Source organism: Danio rerio, chromosome 15 (genome assembly GCF_052040795.2).
Source record: "Danio rerio strain M-AB ecotype USA chromosome 15, GRCz13ab, whole genome shotgun sequence".
Taxonomy (NCBI): Eukaryota; Metazoa; Chordata; class Actinopteri; order Cypriniformes; family Danionidae; genus Danio; species Danio rerio.
The window spans coordinates 14,575,312-14,599,031 of NC_141035.1; the positions used below are offsets into that span (position 1 = coordinate 14,575,312).

At 35.6% G+C, this 23,720-nt stretch overlaps 1 protein-coding gene across 4 annotated transcripts in view; it reads right to left on the reverse strand.

Moving 5' to 3' along the window:
- Nucleotides 1-2,649: 2,649 nt before the first annotated feature.
- Nucleotides 2,650-23,720, reverse strand: part of fxyd6 (FXYD domain containing ion transport regulator 6) — a 47,430-nt gene continuing 26,359 nt past the window's right edge. Inside the window, exons 3-11 of one of the 4 annotated variants that reach the window (XR_015508373.1) lie at nt 16,788-16,811; nt 16,654-16,689; nt 9,278-9,352; nt 8,895-8,931; nt 6,577-6,626; nt 6,440-6,478; nt 5,067-6,354; nt 3,550-4,865; nt 2,650-3,507 (exon numbers count right to left, since the gene is read on the reverse strand). Coding sequence is in view for 1 of the 4 variants with exons in the window: in NM_199847.1 (NP_956141.1) it covers nt 6,450-6,478; nt 6,577-6,626; nt 8,895-8,931; nt 9,278-9,352; nt 16,654-16,689; nt 16,788-16,811 (251 nt within the window). In the remaining 3 variants the exon portion in view is untranslated. Of the gene's footprint in view, nt 6,355-6,439; nt 6,479-6,576; nt 6,627-8,894; nt 8,932-9,277; nt 9,353-16,653; nt 16,690-16,787; nt 16,812-23,720 lie in introns of all 4 variants that reach the window. The other 3 variants (XR_015508372.1, XR_015508371.1, NM_199847.1) reach the window with 3 other exon arrangements.

Genomic DNA, 23,720 nt, shown 5'->3' on the forward strand with positions numbered 1-23,720 from the left:
ACATTTAAAGGCCTAACTAGGTTAATAAGGTGAACTAGGCAGGTTAGGGTAATTAGGCAAGTTATTGTATAACGATGGTTTGTTCTGTAGACTATCAAAAAAAAATTGCTTAAAGGGGCTAATAATTTTGTCCCAAAATTGGGTTTTTTAAAAAAAATTCAAACTGCTTTTATTCTAGTCGAACTACAACAAATAAAACTTTCTCCAGAAGAAAAAATATTATCAGACATACTGAGAAAATTTTCTTGCTCTGTTAAACATAATTTGGGAAATATTAAAAAAAAAAAGAAAAAATCAAAAGGGGGCTAATAATTCTTACTTCAACTATATATGTTCTTTGGTGCACCACAACGCAGACGCAGACAATTTGATATCGGTTCAATAATAATCATAACCGGTTACCTCATATGCGCTCTATTGCGAGCGAGGTGAGCGCGGGTATTTATAACGCTTCAGGCGCCAACTACTTAAAAATGCAGAAACTGTGCACAATTTTACTAATTTCTCGGCTGTTACAACGATACCTCTGGATATAGGTATGCATTCCCCTGGCTGTACCTGTGCATTGTCATGGGACCCGACCAGATTTCATGCGGCCCGGGAATAAATTTCTGAATAAAGAGCGACAGCGGTCGGTAACTCTGGTGTAATTTGAACAGGAGTGGGCGATCTCATAATATCGCTCCAAAATGAGCGAGCAAGCAAGCGTGCATGGCGTGTGTGTGTGTGTGTGTGCGTGTTTGTTTATTTGGTGCTGTCTATCTTGTGTATGTGTGTGTATCGTCGCTGCACCGAGATATCGAATTGAACTGACTCAATGGCATGGTAATTGTAACCGAACCACGAGACCAGTATAGGTTCACACCTCTAATATATATATATATATATATATATATATATATATATATATATATATATATATATATATATATATATATATACCTTCATATTTCCCAAATGATGTTGAACAGAGCAAGGACATTTTCACAGTATGTTTAATTTTTTTTTTTCTTCTGGAGAAAGTCTTAATTGTTTTATTTTAGCTAGAATAAAAGCAGTTTTAAATTTTTTAAGAACTATTTTAAGGTAAAAAAAAAAATATTAGCCTCTTTAAGCTATATTTATTTCTTTATATATATATATATATATATATATATATATATATATATATATATATATATATATATATATATATATATTAAAGAACTATGAACATGTTGCAAACAATTGATATTTATATGGATCATTTAAACCTCAAAATGAATAACTGCAGCAAATGCAACGAGAATATGCTAACTCGACAGTAAATGGCAAATATATATATATATATATATATTTTTTTTTTATTGCATTGTTCAAAGTGTTGTGAAACAAACAAATTGTATTTTATCTTAAAGTTATACCTTTTTTCACCTTTTAGTATTTCATGGCATGGATTAACGCTAACCCCAAAGTACAACTTCTCAAACTAAGTTCATGCCGATTTCACATCCATTTGACTTTAACATTTTTAACTGTTTACTTTTAATCCCAAAATGAAATATTGTTAATATTGCATAATTTAGACATCTTACTAAAAAATCTAGGGTGTCTGATGGGTCCTAAAAAGTCTTACAATGTCTTAAATCTCAAAAACTACATTTTAGGCCTAAAAAAGTCTCAAATCCACTGAAATATTGTGTTGTATATCAATTAAAAATCTGTTGAAAAAATATGCATGAACATTAACACAATTTTAACACTTATTAACATTATTTTAAATATGTAGAAAAGAAATAACTAAATTAGATTTTTTATCTTTTCCATTGGCCCAACCAGACCATTATAAAAAAAAAAAATCCTTACCTTTTAATCCTATTTAAATCTGAAATTTCTTTCAATATAGTCCTAAATTGGTCTTTAAGTTAAATTTGACTAAATGAACTCAGCGGAAACCCTGCTAAACATCCCAAATGTCTTCATTTGCCAACAATGGAACAACAAATCAAGGGAAACATTCTTGTGTAACATTCTGCAAAAAAAAAAATGTATTAAATAATAAAAATGAATAAATAAATTCCATGACATCTCTTCTCAGCTCACCTGTACAGTAGAAAGGCTCCTCTTCCTCCTGAGCTCCTGACTAATGTGTGCGTGTGTGTGTGAGTGTGAGTGTGTATTTAGTTCCTTAAGTGAGGTGTATTTCATCCCTCCCAGAGCATTCGTAAATCTGGCCGCCCCACAATTCTTTGAAACGCATTTATTAGCCCATAAACACTGGCCTTCAAACTAAGATAAAATACCGCGGAGCCCAACCTTTGGAATCATTGCCCAAGGGACGTCCAATTACATCACAGTATAAAAGCGAAGACTGATCGGGGCCATATTGTTTCTTGACTTTGAGACCTCAGAGAGCTTGTAATTGACTTGAAATGGACTGTTTTATTTGGCAGAGCAGGACGCTAAATGCTACAAATCAATCATTTTGATAGATAACCAAGTCCGGAGGGTTTCAATAAAATTTTACCTGACATATTGAAGTTTTTTTTTTCATTCTGGCAAGTGATATATGACCTTTTTAAAGGAGCGAGAGGAAGAAAAAAGATTGACTGATGTTTGTCATCCCTGTTCAGACTCCTGAAAAGGGAAAAAAATAAGCCAACACACTGATCCCTGTCAGAATAAGGACTTTATTTATTTAGAAGCACAAAGAGCGGCCAAACACAGCAGCTGCACAGAGATGAGACGAATATGTATTCAATTTCTCTCTACTAGCAAAGCATCTGTAGCATTAGACTGTGTTCTTAAATATAAATGACTAATATTCTGTGAAATGCTTTTCTTTTTATAAACTGACCAACATTTCGATCACAGCAAAGTCATGTGTGGATCATACAGTACGCAGACGCACACTAATGCAATGATTGGTCTCTGAGAAGCCGACATTTTGGTCCCATTGAACCCATAAGAGATAGTTCACTAAAAATATATTTATTCTGTCATCACATGTTTACCATTGTGATTTGAAAGCCATAAAATGTTTACGTTAATTGTAGATATTTCTAGAGATCTTTCTACCACTGGGACATTTAAATCTACATTTTTGCAGCTGCCATATAAATACATAGTAAAAAAAAGTATTTTCAACCACCCTAACATTTGAAGATTAAACTTACAGTATGTATGTCAATATAAAATGGATGACTTCTGTTAGGATCAAAACAATATTATCATGTTTAAAAATTGCATTTGTCAATGAATCATTCATTCAGGAGATACAGTCACAATTGCTGATTGATCCAATAGCAAATTAAGTCTTTATTACCAAAACACTGTTGCTGGGTTCATGCCAAACATGGAGCACCATGTCACCATCTCTAGTTTACTCATGGAATGTTTTTCCCCAATTGCAGTTTGTTTGCTTGTGTTTAATTATGTGAACTTATGTGATTAAGGTGAGTTCCGCACTTCCATGTCAAACATGTCACGCATTCTATGTCATTTTCACCATGCTGCAATAATCCACCTCTATTTGCTCACTTGCATAGCTAACGTACAACTTATTTCCACATTTGATGTGAACTCAGCTTGACTAAATTAAAACTATATACAACACAACAGTTCTGTCTGGTTCTCGAATCTGATTGGCTGTTAGCAGTGTGATATTCTGCAATAACAACACTCTTGCAGACTATAGTGACAGCAGATCATTAAACTCACTACAGTTTGACAAATATTGCAGCTGCAGGACAGCAGTACTTTTGAGGCTTTTTTTAGGCTAGAGTGTAGTTGTTTAGATTGCAACTATGCAGCTTATTTATAAACTTAGTGCCTATTTTAAATATTTATTATGTTGGAGATTGGCGGCTATCAGCCACAAGATGGCGACAGAGAATACATAAGTCCTAAGGAGAGAAAAACTCAGCGTTTTTATTTGTTCATTTATTTATATTTATTTATTTTATTTTTTTTAACTACAGCTAATTCATTTTAAATTTAAGTAAGTAACTTTCTAAATGGATCTCTCTTTTTTGTGTTGTAGTGCTGTTTTTATACCATAGTAAACTGTTTTTTTTTCTGTTTAAATCAGCGTTAGTCTGCTTTTGTTTCATCAATGAAAATGGTTTGACACAAACAGAAATGTAATGAAATAGTAATGGGATTGAATTTAAATGAACATTGCAATGCATATGATTAAAGCAAAAAAAAAAAAAAAAATCATCATCAATTTATTTTTAAAAGTGCATGTAAATGTACAAAAACAAACAAACAAACAAACAAACAAACAAACAAACAAACAAACAAACAAACAAACAAACAAACAAAAACATTTGAACTACTGAAATAAATAAAAGTGGGCTTATTTAACTAGTTTCTTTGGAAAAACTTTTATTCCTGGTTTTGATCACTTGTTTTCTTTGTAGCTCATAATTTGCCTTTGCATATTTTTTGAAATTACATAGGCCACTAGGCTGTACATGTGGTATTTAACAATTAGCATAATGCACACCATAAATATAAATATTTAGCTAGCTCATGCCTTATTGATTTTGCATTATTTAGTTTGAACACAAGGTGGCAAGTTGTTTAACAATTGAAAAAAAAAAAATATATATTATAAATGACAACATTGTCAGACATTTTTGTCACTATTATTGTCTGTCGAAACTGAAGTACACTTTCTTCATTGTAAAAGAACCTTCCCAGCAGGCAAACAACATCATAAGATGTTAATATTAGGTTAGATTTAAGCCATGACGAGTGACAAAAATTCGATGTCTAATCAGCATCTAAGGACAATGTTAATTTGACGTCCAATAAACAGATCAAAAGACGTTGATATTTGGTTGATTTTAGGTTGTGTTAGAAAGTGGCCAAAATGTAATGTCAAGCCAACATTTTAAACCAGTGTCATATTGATGTCATATACCGACATTTATTTGACAGGTAAGGCGACCAAAATCCAACGTCTGATAGAAGTCATAGTGGTAACGTCCACACAATGCCAAGCTGTAACTTCATTAGACATTGATATTTGGTTTATTTTAGGTTGGACATTGATGTCGGCCTGACATTGGGGTTCTGATGTCAACACAATTTTAATTTTCAAACAAAATGTAGCGCCCCCTTGACGTTGGGGTACAACATCAGTCTGACATCATGTTGACGTCCTGTGCCTGCTGGGTTCAGACATCCAATAAAATATCTTTTGTATTTCCCATAAACATACATTTTTGTTGGTTAATTTCTATTGGCACAATGGTGAGTAGACAAAATATCAATATTTTTGAGTGAACTATCCCATTAAGAATGCTAATACATACGCTACAGTAAACGTGCGATGGAAAGGTAAAGGACACAGGTTAGCGGCACTATGGTGAAGTGAACTGCTCCTGCGGTCTCATTCTGAGGCCGCAGATGTTTAGGCTGTGGGTCCAAATGAGGGCAGTATTGTGCCCGGCAGTGTTGCAGCTGATCAGGGGACAGCACAATGGCACCCCCTGTGGTACAGTGGTGTAGCTGTTCTGTTTTTGTGCTTGGTCTGGGTGCAATGATTGAAAGATTGTCGGGAGGAGCTGCCCTAAACGTGGGCAGTCATGCACACACGCATTCAAGCTCTACAATAGATCTATCCATACACGCACACACATGCATACACTGTATATTCAAATATATATTCTGCATTACATGTGAATTAATAGTACGCAAGTGTATTTAAATATGTCTGCATATAATCTATACAATCTAAAAGAGGAACACAGCAGGTGGGATGCAAATGACAATAACAAGTGGTAACACCACCAATAACATTAACAGTTTTTCACTGTTAGACGTTGAGACTAAATTATTAAAAGGAACAGTTCTTGCAAAAATGAAAATTATTGCGTTAATTTTTTTTTTTTTTTAGCTTATCATTATATAATAAAGGCTACTTAAATAATCTTCTCAATTTGTGCTATACTTACAACAAATAACTTGCGGGAGTTAGCTCATAACTTGAATCAGAAGGGAATAATAACATTCATTTTTGGTTGAACCGTTCCTTTAATCTGTACGTACACGTTCAGTTGGGGGAGGAGCCAAGAAACATTAACAGTGGTTAGAAGAAAGTGGCTACTTTTGCTAAAACAACTCACTCAAGACGGACTGTCGCAAAAGGGCAAAGACGGAAAGACGGATACAGATACTGATTTCACCTGACAGGACTAGAGGTCTACGTACAAGACACTGGCCCATTAAAAATCCAAGTCATAGTCTCCTCCTCCCACAAAATCTCTGTCTGCAATCATAGCCATGGTCTGGAATCAGCTTCATCATCATCACCATCCTCAGCTTTAGTAAAGTTGTTCAACCATGGCTATGTGTTTAACAACACTGCAAACAAATAGAGAAGCAGACATGACAAAATAGAGCAGTCATTTTGATTCTCTAATCATTCTCATAAGGATAGATGCTGTACCTGGTCTCTTTCAGTTTTCTGCTGTAGGAGTCTCCTTGGCTTTATAAGCAAGAAAGAGTGAAATAAATAGAAGTTAAAAAGTGGTCAGTTTAAAAAACAAAATTACCAAAAATAGTGAAAATAACACTCGGTCTTACTCTTGGAAACCATGAGATTCTCTGCTGGGGCTTCTTCATCTCCTGGAGCCCTGAGAAAATATAAAATATACCTTAGGTTAAAGTGCCCCAATGGTGTCAAGTTGGAAATTCCACTTGATATAATGTGTAATATAGTTGTTCAAAGTGCGTGATAAAAAGTTTGTCTCACAAAAAAAGAACTCGTGATCAAAAACAACTTATCAGCAATTCCAATCTTAGTTCCTGAACAAACCTGCACGGGTGTTGCATGCTTCTGTTTATTAATTACAAGGTATGCTTTTCCCAGATTACAACCACTGAAACTAATAACAAGGGTTATTCTGGTAACTACGAATATTTCAAGAGTCCACACTTACTGTAGCTGTTGATTGATTATAAAGTGTGTTTAGCATGCTGTCCCTGGAGGGAGCCATGAGCTTGTAAGATCCTCAAGCTCGGGGCTCCCTCCCGTTTGCAGGGCAAGTTTGAGCTCAGGTAGATCTCAAGAACTCCTCTGCTGTTTATGGCTAATGACAAATTTGGGATTGCTATACTGCTGTCTAGGAGCTCATCTATGGTGCCAATTTAGATTAGTCAATTAACTTAGTCCCATGTCTTTGAATGGTGTGAGGAAGTCGGGGGACCTGGGGGAAACCCAAGCGAGCATGGGGAGAACATGTAAACACCATCCAGAAATGTCGACTGGCCTGGTAAGGACTTAAACCAGTAACATTCTTACTGTAAGGCAACAGTGCTAACCGCTGGGCCTCCAAGCTGGCCAATCTAGGAAAGGAGACAGGGGTGGAATGGGGGTTTCTTCATAACGAAGACGACTGTGGTATGGAACATCTGATTGGTAAATCATGTGTTAGCTAATGTGGGACCAGCTCCGGTCAATCATAAGCAAGTGATCCTCTCGAAATTAGTTTAAAAATAAACTTCACTTATCTTAACTCTCAGTGAACATGTTATATGCTTATAAATTTAACTATATGGACACTTTCGATTACTAATAGCAATCTGTACCTATATTCAGTTTTTGTAAACCTCTGTTTATAGCTAATACAACCTCTATATAATGTTCATAGTACATCCATCTGTAAATATCACCATAGTTTCACTATAACTGCACTTTATAACTTATACCTATATCCTGCACTTGCTACTATTGCACTGCTGCTTAGGCCTAAGCTGCATTTCGTTGCCTTGTACTTGTACATGTGTAATGACAATGAAGTTGAATCTAATCTAATATATCCATACACTTGTCTGTCACATCACTCATTTTGACAGTTTGATGCTATTTTTGGATTAAATATGTAGGTTAGTACAAATTTACAACTATTAACTGCACTATTAACTGCACTTTAAAACTATTACACCTCAGAACATAGCGTTCCTACTTTTTATTGGTTTTATTTTATTTAAAGTGCCTACTTTTTATTGGTTTGTGGAAGCACCACAATACCCATGAAATAACTGGGATAAAGTAATACAAGCAGTTGTTTTTGCAGAATAAGGGCTCAAACACATCTTTGCTTCTAAAATTGCGCGACTTAGTGCTCAGGAATGGTTTGAAAAAAATCAGCATAAAGTGAGAGGCTATCTGGACACTGAATGCCTGTAAACAATCTTACAAGGATTATCACACCTTAGAGTTCTTTTGAATGGTTCACTGCTTTGTAACTGATATTGATCAGCAGCACTGGCTGTAAAAAGTTTAAGATGGTGTCTAAAAATTGAGGTGCTTGCATGCGTGGTGCTTCAAAAGATGTGAGACTTGAGCGTAAGGGTCACATACCTCTCACAAGCATGATTACTTAGAAAAACAATAGAAAAATAGTGCATTGGAAAATAAATATGTACTCTGTATAAACTGCCACCAAAGTCTTATACACTGCAGTCCATTTTGTATCAAGCAAAGTTTGGTTCATGTTGTCAACATGCCAAAATATTGCACATTACGCCTACTTTCAAAAGACAGTGATTTGTACTCAAACAGATGTGTTGAAATTTGTACAATTTGGTTATGGAAATTAGCATTTGGTTTCTGACCCATTCCGTAATTGACCAATCACAACAGGCTGAGCAATCAGAGCAGGAAAGCAGAGATTTACAGAGACCCAATACTTAAATAAACTTTTTCAGACACTGTGAGAAAGGGGTTGAAGATACAATGTACATTTTAAGAAAAAAAAGTGTTTTTTAAACTTAAATGCATGTAAACATACCTAATTAACACTATAAACAATTATAGTGGCATAAACTTTTTTTTCTGTTCAACCAAATCCCTTGTTACTATAATGACCAAGTTTCATAGAGGTTTGAGTAGGACTAACCTGGGTTTCTGGTTGATACTGCAGCGGCATCTGCGGCCTGCACACAAGCAAAGCAATTTAGATCAAACTGATGAATATCAAATTATACAAATTACCTGTCAGGATTTATTCTGGGATAATGACTGGGATAACAGGAGATAATAATTCTTTACATATGCTATTCCTGAGATGTTAATAGCTTGCATGGCTTCATTGATATCTCTGTCACCAAGTGTGACATTTACTCATTCATCTCTATTTTCACGATATAGCTTTATCCCATGCTCAGTTGAAAAAAGCCACTGCTTCATAATTTGTATGTTATGAGAGGCTGCTTAGTTTAGCTATTGTGCTGTAATCTCATTTTTTTTCCCACAGTAATTTCAAAGTAATATATTTCTTACTGAGAATAAGGAGCACTCCCAGAGCAAACAGCACAACGGCGAACGCCAAGCCCCCGATCCTCAAACTCTCATAGTCTGGATAAGAGATAAAGCATTTCAATTTGCAGATATATCATTCAAGAAAGACTCAAGAGACAAAAACGTAATAATAATAGTGTGTTATGAATGCAGTATAACATGGTAGCGTATTATGTTAAGGAATATGCATTAGTACATTTTATAATCAAGTAATTTAAATTAAGAAAGTAAATAGGGTGAATTTGAATGGATGGATGGATGATGGATGGGTGGAAATATTGATTGATGCATGGATGAATGGACTGACTGATGTATGGATGGAAATATTTATTAAAAGATGAATATATAAATTGTTGGGTGGACATTTTGATGGATGGATGGATGGATGGATGGATGGATAATGGATGGATGGTTTGATGGAAGAATGATGTATGTATAGGTGGATGGATGGTTGGATGGATGTTAGATGGATGGTACATGTATATATAGAAGTATGATGGATGGATGGATGGATGGATGGATGGACAGATAAACAGACAAGTAATAGATGGATGGTACATGGATATATGGAAGAATGATGGATGCATGGTTAGATTAATAGACAAATGCATGCATGGATTGATGGATATATGGAAGTATAGATGGATGAATGGATGGATGATAGATGCATAGATAAATGCATGCATGGATGGATGGATGCACAGACAAGAAATAGATGGATAGTGCATAGATATATGGAAGAATGATTATGCATGAGTAGATAAATAGATAAATGAATGGAAGGATGGATGGATGGATGGATGGATGGAATACATGGATAATACATTGATATACATATATCAATGTATTATCCAAGGAATACATGGATAATACATTGATATATGGACAACCCAAGCTCATTCTGGAAACGTAGCCCCGCAGACGTTTCTGGAGACTGCGATTTACGTGGCCGGAGGTACGTAAAGGCCGCGTTTGTTTTTTTTCGAGCGAACGCTGCAGGGCGGTGTGGCGCCGCTCCGCCCCTCCTCTTCGCGCTCGCCGGCCGATGGCTCGCCTCCGAGTGGAGGGCTTTCCCGACGCAATCAGTTTGTCCGTCTAGCTCACAGCGTTGCGTCGGCGGAGCGGAGGCCCCGGACGAGGAGGAGGAGCCGGAGCCGGCCGCGGTGGACGACGACCGGGATCGAGTCCGGGGAACAGCAGGTTCCGGAAATCAGGTGAGACAAAAAACGGAATCCGAAAAATGAGGGCGAGAACGCGGTGCGATCCGAAAACGTGGTCGAAATCGAAGAGGAGTGCTTTTGCTTTTTTTTTTTTTCCCCGATCCGGCGGCTTTTTTTGCGTGAGAATGGTGCGCCCCCGAGATCCGCGAAAACAAAAAAAAAAAACGCTCGAATACGTACCTCCCAGGAAGTAAATCGCGGTCCGCAGAAACGTCCGCGGGGCCACATTTCCACAATGAGCCCGGGTTGTATATGGAAGTGAGATGGATGCATGGTAGATTAATAGATAAATGCAAACATGGATTGATGGATGGATGGATGGATGGAAGTATAGATGGATGGATGAATGGTACATGTAAATATAGAAGTATGATGGATGGATGGATGGATGGATGGATGGATGGATGGATGGATGGATGGATGGATGGATGGATGGATGGATGGACAGATATAAAGTCAAGTAATAGATGGATGGTACATGGATATATGGAAGAATGATGGATGCATGAGTAGATGAATAAATAAATGCATGCATGGATTGATGGATAAAGTATGATGGATGGATGGATGGATGGATGGATGGATGGATGGATGGATGGATGGATGGATGGATGGATAATAGATGCATAGATAAATGCATGCATAGATGGATGGATGGACAGACAAGGAATAGATGGTGCTTAGATATATGGAAGTATGATGGATACATGAGTAGATGGATGGATAGACAGACAAGAAATACATGGATAGTACATTGATACTGTATATGGAAGTATGATGGATGCAAGGGTAGATTAATAGATAAGTGCATGGATGGATGGAAAGACAAGGAATAGATGGATGGTGCATGGATATATGAAAGGATGATGGGCAGATGGGTAGATGCATAAATAAGTACATGCATGGATGGATGGGCAGACAATGAATAGATGGATGGTACATGGAATAGAGAAGTATGATAAATGCATGGGTGGATGAATAGATAAATGCTATGGATAGATGGGTGGGTGGTTAAATGAATGGATAAATTCTTGGACTGATTAATTGATAGGTGGATGTATGGTGGATGTATATATTGATGGGTGGATGGAAAGTTGTATTGATAGGTGGATGCATGATGGATGTATAGAATGAATGGATATTAGAGGTTGAGTTAGACTTTCTCTTGTCTGTCATTTTGACAGAGAGGGTTGTAAAAATTCCCTCATAACCTATTATTGACCGTCGTTTAATTAGCATTTAATTATTTTCTAATCGCTTTTTTCATTCATATTTTAATAATGAACTTGCACGACGAGCATATAGGCTAAATTATTCATTTATTTATTTGACAAACAAACAAAAACTCCTATCTGCCTTAACTCATCTTCCTCCTGCGCCAACCTGAACTGGGTGCTTGCCTGTGTGTAATCAGGCGCATCAAGGGAGACTGATGCAGAGGCAATTGTCATTAAATTCTGTGTCTTTGCCTCGGAAAGTCGACTTCTCCGGATAGTTTATTTTGTTCTGGAGGCTGAAGCCGCGTTCTGCTGCCACACTGGAGCCCGGAATTACTAGAGCTACTTCAGCTAGTGAAGAGCGGAAGGGGTAGGTGTGGTGCACGCGAACTGAAAGGCGTAGAGCAGGTATGGGGACGGTTGTGCGTTGTGTTCGGTGCGCATGGGGACCGTACCAAAAAGCTGAAGAGCGGGGGGAGGTGGTGGAATTCCAGGAGTTTCCTGGGAGATAGAACGATGCGGGAGATGGGTCTGAAAAAAAGGAGACTCCTGGGAAAAACAAGATTGTGTTGTTGGCAGGTTTGTCTGTTTTTGCAACTACACAGCGGTGACAAGAGGAGACAAAACAAGGATAATCGCCATCAGCTGGACAGGAATGGGAATTACAGTTAGCAACAAATTACAATCGATCCCTCTCAGCATAATCCGTCAAAATGACGGATCAATTTCAGATTTTTCCGTCACTGCTGAAAAAAATCTGTCAATGACGGAAAATATTCAGTTAAAGCGACCTCTGATAGAGATTATATATATATATATATATATATATATATATATATATATATATATATATATATATATATATATATATATATATATATATATATATATGGATGGATGGATGGATGAATGCATAGGTGGATGTTAGGGGGGGATTGACAGACAGATGGACGGACAGGTGGAAAGATGTTGAAGACATCCAGGCATGATGTTGCAATTGTGGCAGAAGAGTCTTGCCTCCAGCCACTCTCCAACCAGTCAAAGCTGAAGGGCTTGTTGATTTCTGGGCAGCCAAGAGCACTGGTGTTCTGTCAGTGATGGAACTGGCCTCTTGTTTTCTTCCCTGACAATTGCCCCTCTTGCTGTTCAGATTGTTTGTACAGCCTGATCTAGTGTCGGCTGTGATGGTTTCATAACTTTTCTCCCTTTATAACCTTTCTTTTCTGTATAACTTGAAGTTTGACAAGAGAGCAATGTGATATGATCATTCCACTTTTGTGACCCTATACCACATGTGATATTATAATTCTAGATTTAAATAGTTGATTGACAGGTCAGTAGGCGGTTTTTCACTGTCAGCAAGGATGTATCAAGAACGATTAGTGTTTACACTATTGTACACTCACTATTTGATGAGGTCAAATCTAAAATTGTGCTGTGAGTGATGTTGTGTAGCCCATTTTGCCTCATGTTGTGCACTGACCTATGTTTATGGTGATTTAATCCATTCTCAGAATGATACAATTATACCATAGTACAATAATAAAGTGAAGTCTCTTCAAATAATTAAGAAGTTCATCAAATTTCAAAGAGCCTACACATTTTATAGGGAGTTTCTCCTAATACAAAAAAAAGATTCTGCCATCATTTGATCACCCTTCAATAGTTCAAGACCAGTTTAAGTTCCTTTTCTTACTGTTGAACACAAAATAACTGATTTTGAAGAATGTTAGTAGCTGGCACCCATTGACTTAGTATTTTTAATCCTACTATCAAAGTAGATAGATTCCAGCAACCAGCATTCGTCAAAACATCTTCTTTTTTTTTCTTTTTTTTTTTGATCAACAGAAGAAACTCATCAAGGTTTAAAGTGGTGGTCCACTATGATATCATATTTTAAACTTTTGTTGATGTATATCGTAGTTGTGTGAACATAAACAACATCTCTGAATGTAATATGTTCAAAAGTTCAATGCAAAGGGAGATATTGGCTTTTCCAGAGTTAGCTTAGCAAAGCCTACAGCAAACAAAGTTAAGGGACTAAAAAAAAAAAAAATTATCCAGGCTAGTGAGATCACAAATGCTTCAGGTTATGCGCATATGCCATGCTTAGCAAAGGGGCGATGTAATGTTATAGCAGAGAAAGCTAAAATGTCGTCAAAATGCTGCTTTTCCACAGAGATTTTTCTGTTTCTAAATTGGGCTTCCATAGGGCATGATACAAACAGAGAAGTGCTTACAGTTTAATTTTAACTATGTTCTAGATAATTATAAAAAAAGATACAGCTAGCATTTGACAAAGGACAGCTTCCAGAATCTCTCCCAGTTCAGTGCTGGATTCAGCTAAAAACTCCTCAATGGAGCAGCTTCAACTATAATAGAGAAAGCTGTAGATTGTGAGCCACAACCTGTAAGTGTCTTATTTGTTAAAATTGATCTATTACATGCACAGTTTCTAGCATCAAAGGTATCTTGTAGCAAGGATGCAAACAAGGATGTAAACACTGGGAAATGCTGTTTAGCATGGTAACAATTTAGCTACAAATTCATATTTACCAGTCAAACCGTTGTAAAAATCCACAATCCTTACCAGCGCTGCAGTGTTTCTTTATGCGGCCATTTTCCATATGTTCTAAATGTCAAATAACAAACTAGTAAAAGATATGTGAACGTTTGATATGACTTACACTTGCTTATAAATCTAATATATTGTCACCTTAGAATTATAAGGTTCTATCTGCATTCTGAATGATTTTGAGATATTGAGCTTCAAAGTTTTTTTGCATTCCATACAGCAAACAATATGTGTGTAACAGTTCTCTTTCATACATTAACATGACAGAGACCCTAAATGTACTCTACATGTAAATTATCAAAATGCTCTTACATTTGCAAATTGGGGTAAAACAAACAGGGTGTTGTGAAGGGGTTGACACATACACTAAAAAAGGTAAGATCCAAATGCCGGTTTATTCGTGGTTAGGCAAGCAATGGTCAACACAGGTGCAAACAGGGCTGAGAAGACAATCCAGAATCACAGTCGAATACAGGCAAGAGATCAGTAAGGCAGGCGGCAGGCAAAGACAAAAAGGCTAACAAGGCTAATGGTCGGTACACAGGATAACAAGACTGGGAAACGTGTTGTAATGCTACTGTGAAAGATAACAAGACTCGGCAAACTGGATGGGTGAATGAGTGGCTTATGAAGGGTGTGTAATCAGTCTCTAAAAGTTCTCAGGTGATGCGAGTGTAATCAGTTTAGATGAGTGAGCAGGCGTGAGTGTGACCGGAGAGCATGTATGCATATGTAGTCCAGAGGAAGGAGGAAGTGTAGTCCATGATTATAGTGGGAACCAGCGATCTCCGGAGAGCGATCGCTGGTCATTGTAACACAGGGCAAATGCAGATAGAACTTTCTAATTCTAAAGTCTTTTTCCGCTTGGAACTATAAGGTTCTATCTGGCAGATCATTAATTGAAGGACTACTTTTCAAGAAATACAATCAAAATAATATATAATTTGGTGTTGTAACAACATGTTTATGCTTGAGAGTTACATTTTTGCTTTCTACCTTTATTGTTATGTTTTAGGATGAATATATTTTTTCTTTTTAAAATTAAGCATGCAAGGCTGTGCTAAATATTTTATCCAGTGCAGATGTTAATTTTATGTAATTAATTTGGTAAAATATTTCACATTTATTTATTTTTTTTAAATAAGTGTTTCTGTTACTATAAAGTCAAGTTTACATTTCATCTCAATGTAAAATGTAAAAACAAAATGCTTCTAAATCATCACATTTAAACACATCTTTTCAGGTTTTTTCTCAATTTTGTGTGGTGCAGCATTATTTAGTCATTTTTAGTGATTTAAGTTGACTTAAGTAGTTTTGTGTGTCTATTTGGTCTTTCCCTCTTTCAATGGAGCAGTCTGGTGAAAAGACAAAGAAAGCTGATCCTGATTGGTCCTTGTGTGTGTGTGTGTGTGTGTGTGTGTGTGTGTGTGTATTTGAAATGCAGGCTAGAGGTCGGCTTTGTAGATAAAACCTTTTTTGTTTTTTTTTTTAATAAAAAGTCTTAAAATGTAAAACTTATAAAAAAACATCACATCATGTAAAAAGGTTGTCATTTATTAAGACTATGTCATTAACTTAATTTTGACAAAAATGTCAGATAGAATAATTTTATAATTCTAAGGTGATGAAATTTTGAAGACACTTGTCATATTTTATTTTAGAGAGTAGGTGTGATGTTCAGCTGTGTCCTCTGTGTCCATTTTCTGTCTGATTCCGGCACAAACTGATACTGCTAACCGCTACTTTGACTGACTGTGTTTACACAGCACAAAACTGTGTTTTTGTAGGGTCATGGCACTTTTCCGGGTGAGGTAGAGCCAATCTGTGAATCAAAGCACATTATGTTTGCTTACCAATCAGAGCCTCTTGAGGACGGGCCTTTCAGAGGAACTAGAAAATATGATGTAAATAATAGCTGTAATTAATTTAAGTAATTTTTTTAAGTAACTTTTTGTTTCGTTTTGTTTTTTTGCACCTTATAAACACAACCAAGCCTTTAAAGTACACTCTGGACCACTGCTTTAAACACTATGAAGGAGAGTAAATGATTAATAAATGGTGAACTATCCCTTAAAATGGTATTCTAGAAATAATTATAATATTTTAATTTGTTACAGCAAATACTGTAGATAATTGCTTTAAGATCTCATTTAGATATGCTGCATCCGCAGGATGTAATTTTATTCGGATAACACAGTTGAATTGTATTATATATTAAGTGTGACTATATAGGTGGCACAATTTATAGGGATTGTAACCCAATAATTGATATCCTAATGTTTGAGTGTTGCTAGTAAATAAGGTATGTGTGTGTGTGTGCACACTTTTGTAAGTATTGATTCTTACCATATCCAAATGGGCTCAGTTCCTTCCCCTTTTCCCCTGATAGGAAACAGTTAGAAATTAAACACTGAATTGAATCATTGGTAATACACAGTGATGTATTAATGCACATAGGAAAAAAATGCATTACAACTTGCCTTGGGGAGCAGAGTCAGACAAACCTAGGACAGGAGATCAATACAGAGAGCAGAAACAATGATGAGAAATGAGAAAAACTGAAACATTTTCACAAGAACATCCAATAACTGAAAGCAGACTGTTTGTTTGTGGTGGGTGTTTTAGCTTGTTTAGAAAGATCACAGTGCTCTAAGCTAGATGCATAATGGGAAAAAATGAAATCATCTAATGTGCAGTGTGATTCAGGGATAATGATAGGGTTTTTTTGACATGGTCAATACAATTTGCTGTATATCAAACTCTAAGAAAGTCATTAGACCAAATCGATGCCTGTGAGGTTAAAGGAAAAAGTTGTAAAGCAGGGGTCTCAAACTGCAGGCCTGGTCTATAGAGTCAGGCTGCAGATTTGCACTTGCACCGCCAGGCTTGCATGCTTAGGCAACCATGATTCCTCTGCAAGTGACGTCGTTTACAATCGCCACCTGTGGCTGCTGGCATGAAAGTCCTTTATTAATTTTACTCAAGAGTGTCCCTGAGGCGGAAAAATCTCTGAGGTAATGAATTTCATCAAGATTGTTGCAACAAACTTCTTATCTGTCACCCTTACTCAAGTGCCTTTTTTTCTAAGCTTTCACTGTAGTTTTTGGCAACATATGACGACGGGCGCCGCAGTTGCTATAGTTGCGTAAACAGATCGTAAAGAACCACGAATGCTTGTCTTAAAACAGCTCTGCAGTAATATTACACATCATGTGTCGCTTTCTTTCCGTTAAGTGAGTGAAGATGTTCCCTTATCGAGTCGATCTCGACATTATGTTTGGAGGACCTATAACAATGGGCTGAGATCATGTAGAGACTGTTGAAGCTGCACTGCAACTGTGATTTCATATGGATGCATTCCTGCGCAGACGTGCTAACTTATTAAGAATAGTTATAAAGAATAGTTTCCCAAGTCATTCAACAATCATTGCTGTAAGACCATTATGTGTACTTTATCTGTTAGTTGTAATACTACAACTCCTTAAAATGTTTAAAATAAAAACTATTAGTTTATATAAATGAATAATAAGCTTTGCTGGTATGAATGTTAATAGTAGCGTGCTTTGGTAAATTTACATTAAAGCATCTAATCATATGATGAATTTACTAATTACTTTTCGGGGGTGGAAGATCAGTCATGGTGTACAACTTGAGTACTTAGAACTATTTGACAACATCGTCACTGTCAACGCAAATGAACTGAACTGAAAACTTACTTTTGGTTTATTTGTGTTGATTTCAAGTGAGGTGACAGGTGCAGGTGTCGATTGTAAATGACGTCACTTGCATAGGAAGTGTGGGTGCCTGAGCGTACAAGCCTGAGAGTACAAGCCTGACGATGCAAGTGTAACTCTGCAGCCAGACCCTTCTCAGCCTGTGGGCGATTTACAGCCTGCCCATGTCCTCCTTCCGGCCACAACTAACATAAAAAAATATAATGCAATTCGGCCCACCAAGACATCTCTTTTTGACAAGACATCACTACTATCATCGTGCAGTTTCATCTAGCCACTTGTGGTTTTGATCCGCCACCTAGTCGACATTTATAGTACTACATTCGGTTTAGTTTTACTTTCATTTTCTCTCAGTGTGCTGCCGAGAGTAACACACATGCATTTTACTTCTGTGTGGCTGATTTAATCGTTAAAATATATGTCCATAAGTGCTCTATTTTTACTAAAGCTATATTATTTTAAATATTCAAGGGTCATTTGATTATTATCCGTTTTATACCGCTTGTATTTTATGTAAAAACACTTCTATATGGCTTATGCTGGTGGTGTAAATAGGATATTTCTGCTAATATTCCATTCAAATGGTCTAATTTAATAGATTTTCCTCATATGCTTATTAAGGTTTACTTAAAAACTATGTACATTAGTAACATTGTACTGCTGGTTAAATTGAACTTGTTAAAGTAAATGTGAATATGTACATACTTTTCTTCTCTTTGTTGTAGTTTTATAAAAAAGAAGAAAGATATCGAGAAGAACAATTGCCACATAAGTTTCCCAAATGGCTTTCTGCTGTTCTTACGCTATTGCACAATACAATTGGTTGGGACAGAATAATAATTATTATCATTTGTAGTATTTTCAAAATAATTTAAATGACCCCTCCAATATGTACAACAAGAAACAAAAAGCTAGACTTTTGACTGCATCTAGTCTGTGAAAGAATGACTGAGCGTGTGTCTAAAGTTCAGCCATACACATGCACGCACGCACGCACGCACGCACGCACGCACGCACGCACGCACGCACGCACACACACACACACACACACACACACACACACACACACACACACACACATATATATATATATATATATATATATATATATATTTTTTTTTTCACACCTGATCTGTGACATAATAAACGTGCTGATTTGCATTATCACTGGTGACAGGTGATGCGCTTGAAATATAAACGTCATGTCTGTTATCCTAAGATGCATCAACTAAATCAGATTTATTTTCTCTTGTGCTTGAATGTCACCAATTTGAGTTTAAGACCCCTGTTGTAAAGATTAACCTCTCACCGATGTAATTTCCTTTTAGTACTCATAATATGGTTTAATTCTTATTTTTATTTTTTTTAAACAATCTAGACAGGGATTCATGCTTTAAAGTTGTTTTAATGTACAGTACACTGTTTGTTATGATAAAATGGAGTTGATGATAAACTAACCTAGAATCACCATCAATGCTGGAATATGCTTTTAAGGAATGAAAAGATTGTTATAAATACAAGCTTGGGAGCTTAATGTATCAAATATCACCCAACATCAGTAACAAGAATCTTAATATGACATTTGATTAGTGGATTGATTGATTGATTGATTAAGAAATTTCAGTATGTCTAGGTGTTTTATCTCTCTATTCACACAGGGATGTACAGCGTATGTGCTGTAAAAACTGTGCTCATCTTCACACCAGAGCTGAAATGGAAAAAGCAAGGTCAGTGGAACCTTATGAGAACAAATAAACAAACAAAAAAAAAAAAGATAGGAAGTGTAAACTGAATCACAAAATGTATAATGTACAAAACATACTGAAGGAAGAATGTAAAGAAACTTGGCAAAAAAAACGTTGATAGAAAAAAATGTAAGTTATATGAGAAACAAATAAAGAAAGGATAGAAGTATGGGAACTTGTAAAAAAGGTTAGAATTATGTGGAGGAATGGACAGTCAAAGAAAATGAAGGAATATAGTCATATTAAGCGAAAATAAAGAAAAATGAGTGTAATACGAAAATGAAAGTATTTAATGTAGGCAGATGCATAATAATAAAGTTGTGAAATAACTGAATATTTGATTGTTAAGAACATGTATGCAACAATTGTTTATGCGAATTGTACAAGATAAGAAGTTGTGACATTATTGGTAAGTTAATTTTATGTTCTTCTAGAACAAATTGCAAGATGAAAGACACAAATCTGAAAGTACTGATTTAAGATGTTTTGAACCATTCATAACATTCATTCCATATGATGCAATTATTATGAGAAGCCATGCTGAAAATGTTATAAAAATAGACAGAAATTATATATTATGGCTGGGCTTTGAAATCGGTATGTGTATTTATTGACCGTACACCATTGTCAATAACGATAAAAGAAGTTTGGTATGAAGTTTCAGTAGGAAGGCTACAGTTTTATTAAAATGTGGCTGCTGAGCACGTGCTTCGAAGCAATGCCAATAAACTTTGGGTGTAAATTTGTCATTTACAATGGAGGCACGCACATTTGCATAACGAGCAACGTGCACATGGTGTGCAAAAACATCTGAACTTTTCCAGAATGCCACATGAGTGCTGTGTAGAAGTAACCAATCTGCTTCACACTTTGTATAGAATATACACATTTCAGTAATAACAGTAGATTAATTACCTCAGACAAACACAGAGCAACTAAACACTGCAGTGCATTTTATGTTTGTCCTTAAACTTGTATCAGAGCTGCAGCAATGGTTTGCCTGTTTTACATTCCCTGAGAACAAGTCATTCCAGGTCAGAATAACAAAACATGCAAAAATGAGTGCCGTTGCAAGCAGCAGTGAGGAGATATGATTGTAAATAAAATTATTATGTAAGGATGTCGCTGAAGTGGCTTTTTGGTTTCTTTTTCTTGTGCATCCCAGCCACTATGCAATATTTATTTGAATAATGGTGGTTAGTTCCATTACTTGAAAGCTCAGATTTGATTTTCATAGTTTGTTTTGTTAACAGAGGTTTACTGTATCATTATTATTCACACCTTACAGATGCTGATACCTTACAGTTTGCTTTGACTGTTTAGTATTTACTCTTTACCATTGCACAGACTTTGTAGCATTTTATTTATAAAGTTTAACACTTATGTTTATTTTATTATGATGAGATAAGATATTTTGTTTAAATAGTTTTGTTTTTGATTATTAAAACTATCTACCTTAGCAATGGTGGTTAATGAAAATAAACTGGTTAAATAAAAAAAATCATAAAATCAAAATCATGGATTGTTAAAAAGTATTCAATAATTATAGATAATAAATGATATGAATTATGATATTGTGATATTTATTTTTATTCAATGTCACCCAGCCCTAGGATATATACAGTTGTTTTGCTGTTGTTTTCTAAATGGTGTGTTAAAGCCACATAATCTAAAATTTAGGCAATAAGGCTCACATAGCTATAATCAGTACTGTACAAATATATGAATGGTCAACATTCATATATCTGGTGGACTTTTTGATCGTCAACACGGAGAATCCACATCTCCACCCTAAACCTGTAGGGAGAGTAAATGATGTAGTAATTTCCATTTTATGGTGAACTATTCCTTTAAACGTTATTCTGGAGATAATCACAATAGTTTAATTGGTTACAGCAAATACTGTAGAAAATTGCTTTAAGATCTCATTTAGATATGCTGCATCAGCAGGGTGTCACTTCATCGGCTGCACATTGTGATAAAAAGACAAGCTACTGCCTCTGATCCCTTAATAAATGAAGTTTCACTGGGGGGCCTTCACCTTGTATAGTTCTAGGAACTCAGACTACATCCATTCGACAACCATCATGTTATTTTTAAATTAATATATTTATTTTGGTGGATTCTAAAAGTTTCACATACATACCATTGTTGAAACGTCTATGCCATGGAAGTGGGAAAACTGGGTTAAAATCAATACAATCTCATGGCAATTTGTAAATATTTTATTTATTTTATTTATTACTGATTCATATTAATTTGTATGATCTAATTCATACATTTTACATTAATTTGCTCACCCCGTAATAAGGTTTAGGGGTGAAATTTTGTAGGACGTCTCCTTTAAAAGAAATAAGAGTTAAATCAAATGAAGTCATGTGAATAGCCTCTTTTCTGACATAAAATACATTAAATTGTTATGTTTCTTTGTAAGAAACACAATTATTTGTATCAATTATTGTTCTGTAAGGACTCAAATGCAAAAAAATAAATAATAATAATTATAGCACAAATTTATAGCACAGGTTTCAAATCCAGTTCTTGGAGAGCCGCAGCTCTGCATAGTTTAGTTCCAACCTTGCTTCAACACACTTGCCTGTAGGTTTCAAACAAGCCCAAAGGACTCAATTAGTTTGATCAGGTGTGTTTAATTAGTGTTAAAGCTAAACTGTGCAGGGCTGCAGCTGTCCAGGAACTGGATTTGACACACGTGCCTTAGATTAAGGTGTTTGATTTCAGGTTTCAGTTTGATTTAGAGGTGTGATAAATTTGTTGTTGTTGTTGTTGTTGTTGTTGTTGTTTAATTAATGGAAAAAAAAAATTCATTGAGCATAAAAGATTTGTAGTTGAGTATAGGAATGTAAACAGTAAAATTTATTTTGTACACTAAACAGGTGTGTGTGTTTCAGCGAGCTATCTTTGTGTGGCCTTTTATTATTATTATTTTTTTAATATCTGTTCAGGGGCAATTTTGGCACCGTCACCATTATTTTTATTTATTTATTTTTTAAGTATTGATTTGTCATCAGTATTGAAAAAACCCAAACAATACCCAACCCTATGATTAATGTATGAAAAGACATGAATGAAGGAAGACATAAATTAAAGGTGCAGTATGTACGTTTTACATCTAGTGGTTGATTAATTATTGCATGCCTGGTTCAAAACACACACAAGAGCAAGTTGCCAGATTGACAACATCAACAGAATTATGTCTATCTAGCCTAAAGGCTGATTTAAGGCTGATTTAAACCGTGTTCTAAATAAAAACAATGGCACTCAATAGAAGGAATATTTTCCATATTAAAAGTAGTTTATATTCTAGCCAACCCCTGAAATTTATATTTTAGAAATGGCTTCTATTTCTTGCACAACAGAAAATGGACAAAAATCTCCTTAGATACACATCATGTGCTTTATTCAGTTTTAAAAGCTAATAATGTGAGTTTGGATGCCATTTTACATGACATTTATTGCCATACTACTGAAAGCAGCAGCAGGTCACCTCAGATCTTAAAAATTAAAATAAACCGTTTGAAATTGAAATTTAGCACATATCAGTTATTCAGCATGTACATTTAATGCTGTTAAAGATGTTTAATGTGTATTGATTGGATTATAAAGCTTATTTTGTTGGAGTGCAGTAAGTGTACCATTCTGTGCTTCTAAACGACTGTATTTAAATTTCTGTTGTGTTTTGTCTGGTGCAAACAGCCAAATTGCTTATTACTGCTTATCTCATCACTTAGCGTGTTGTTAGGACAGAGGGTTAGAAAGTAACCTGCTCACCTAATGTTTACATTCATAATATTTATGTTATTTGCTAATCAATAACTTCATGTGGAACTGAATCTTTGCTCATTTCAGAGTCTGCTGCTGTCAACTAGAGGTCACATTTCATTCTCGTATGCGTGATTTAAGGGCCTTCATGACT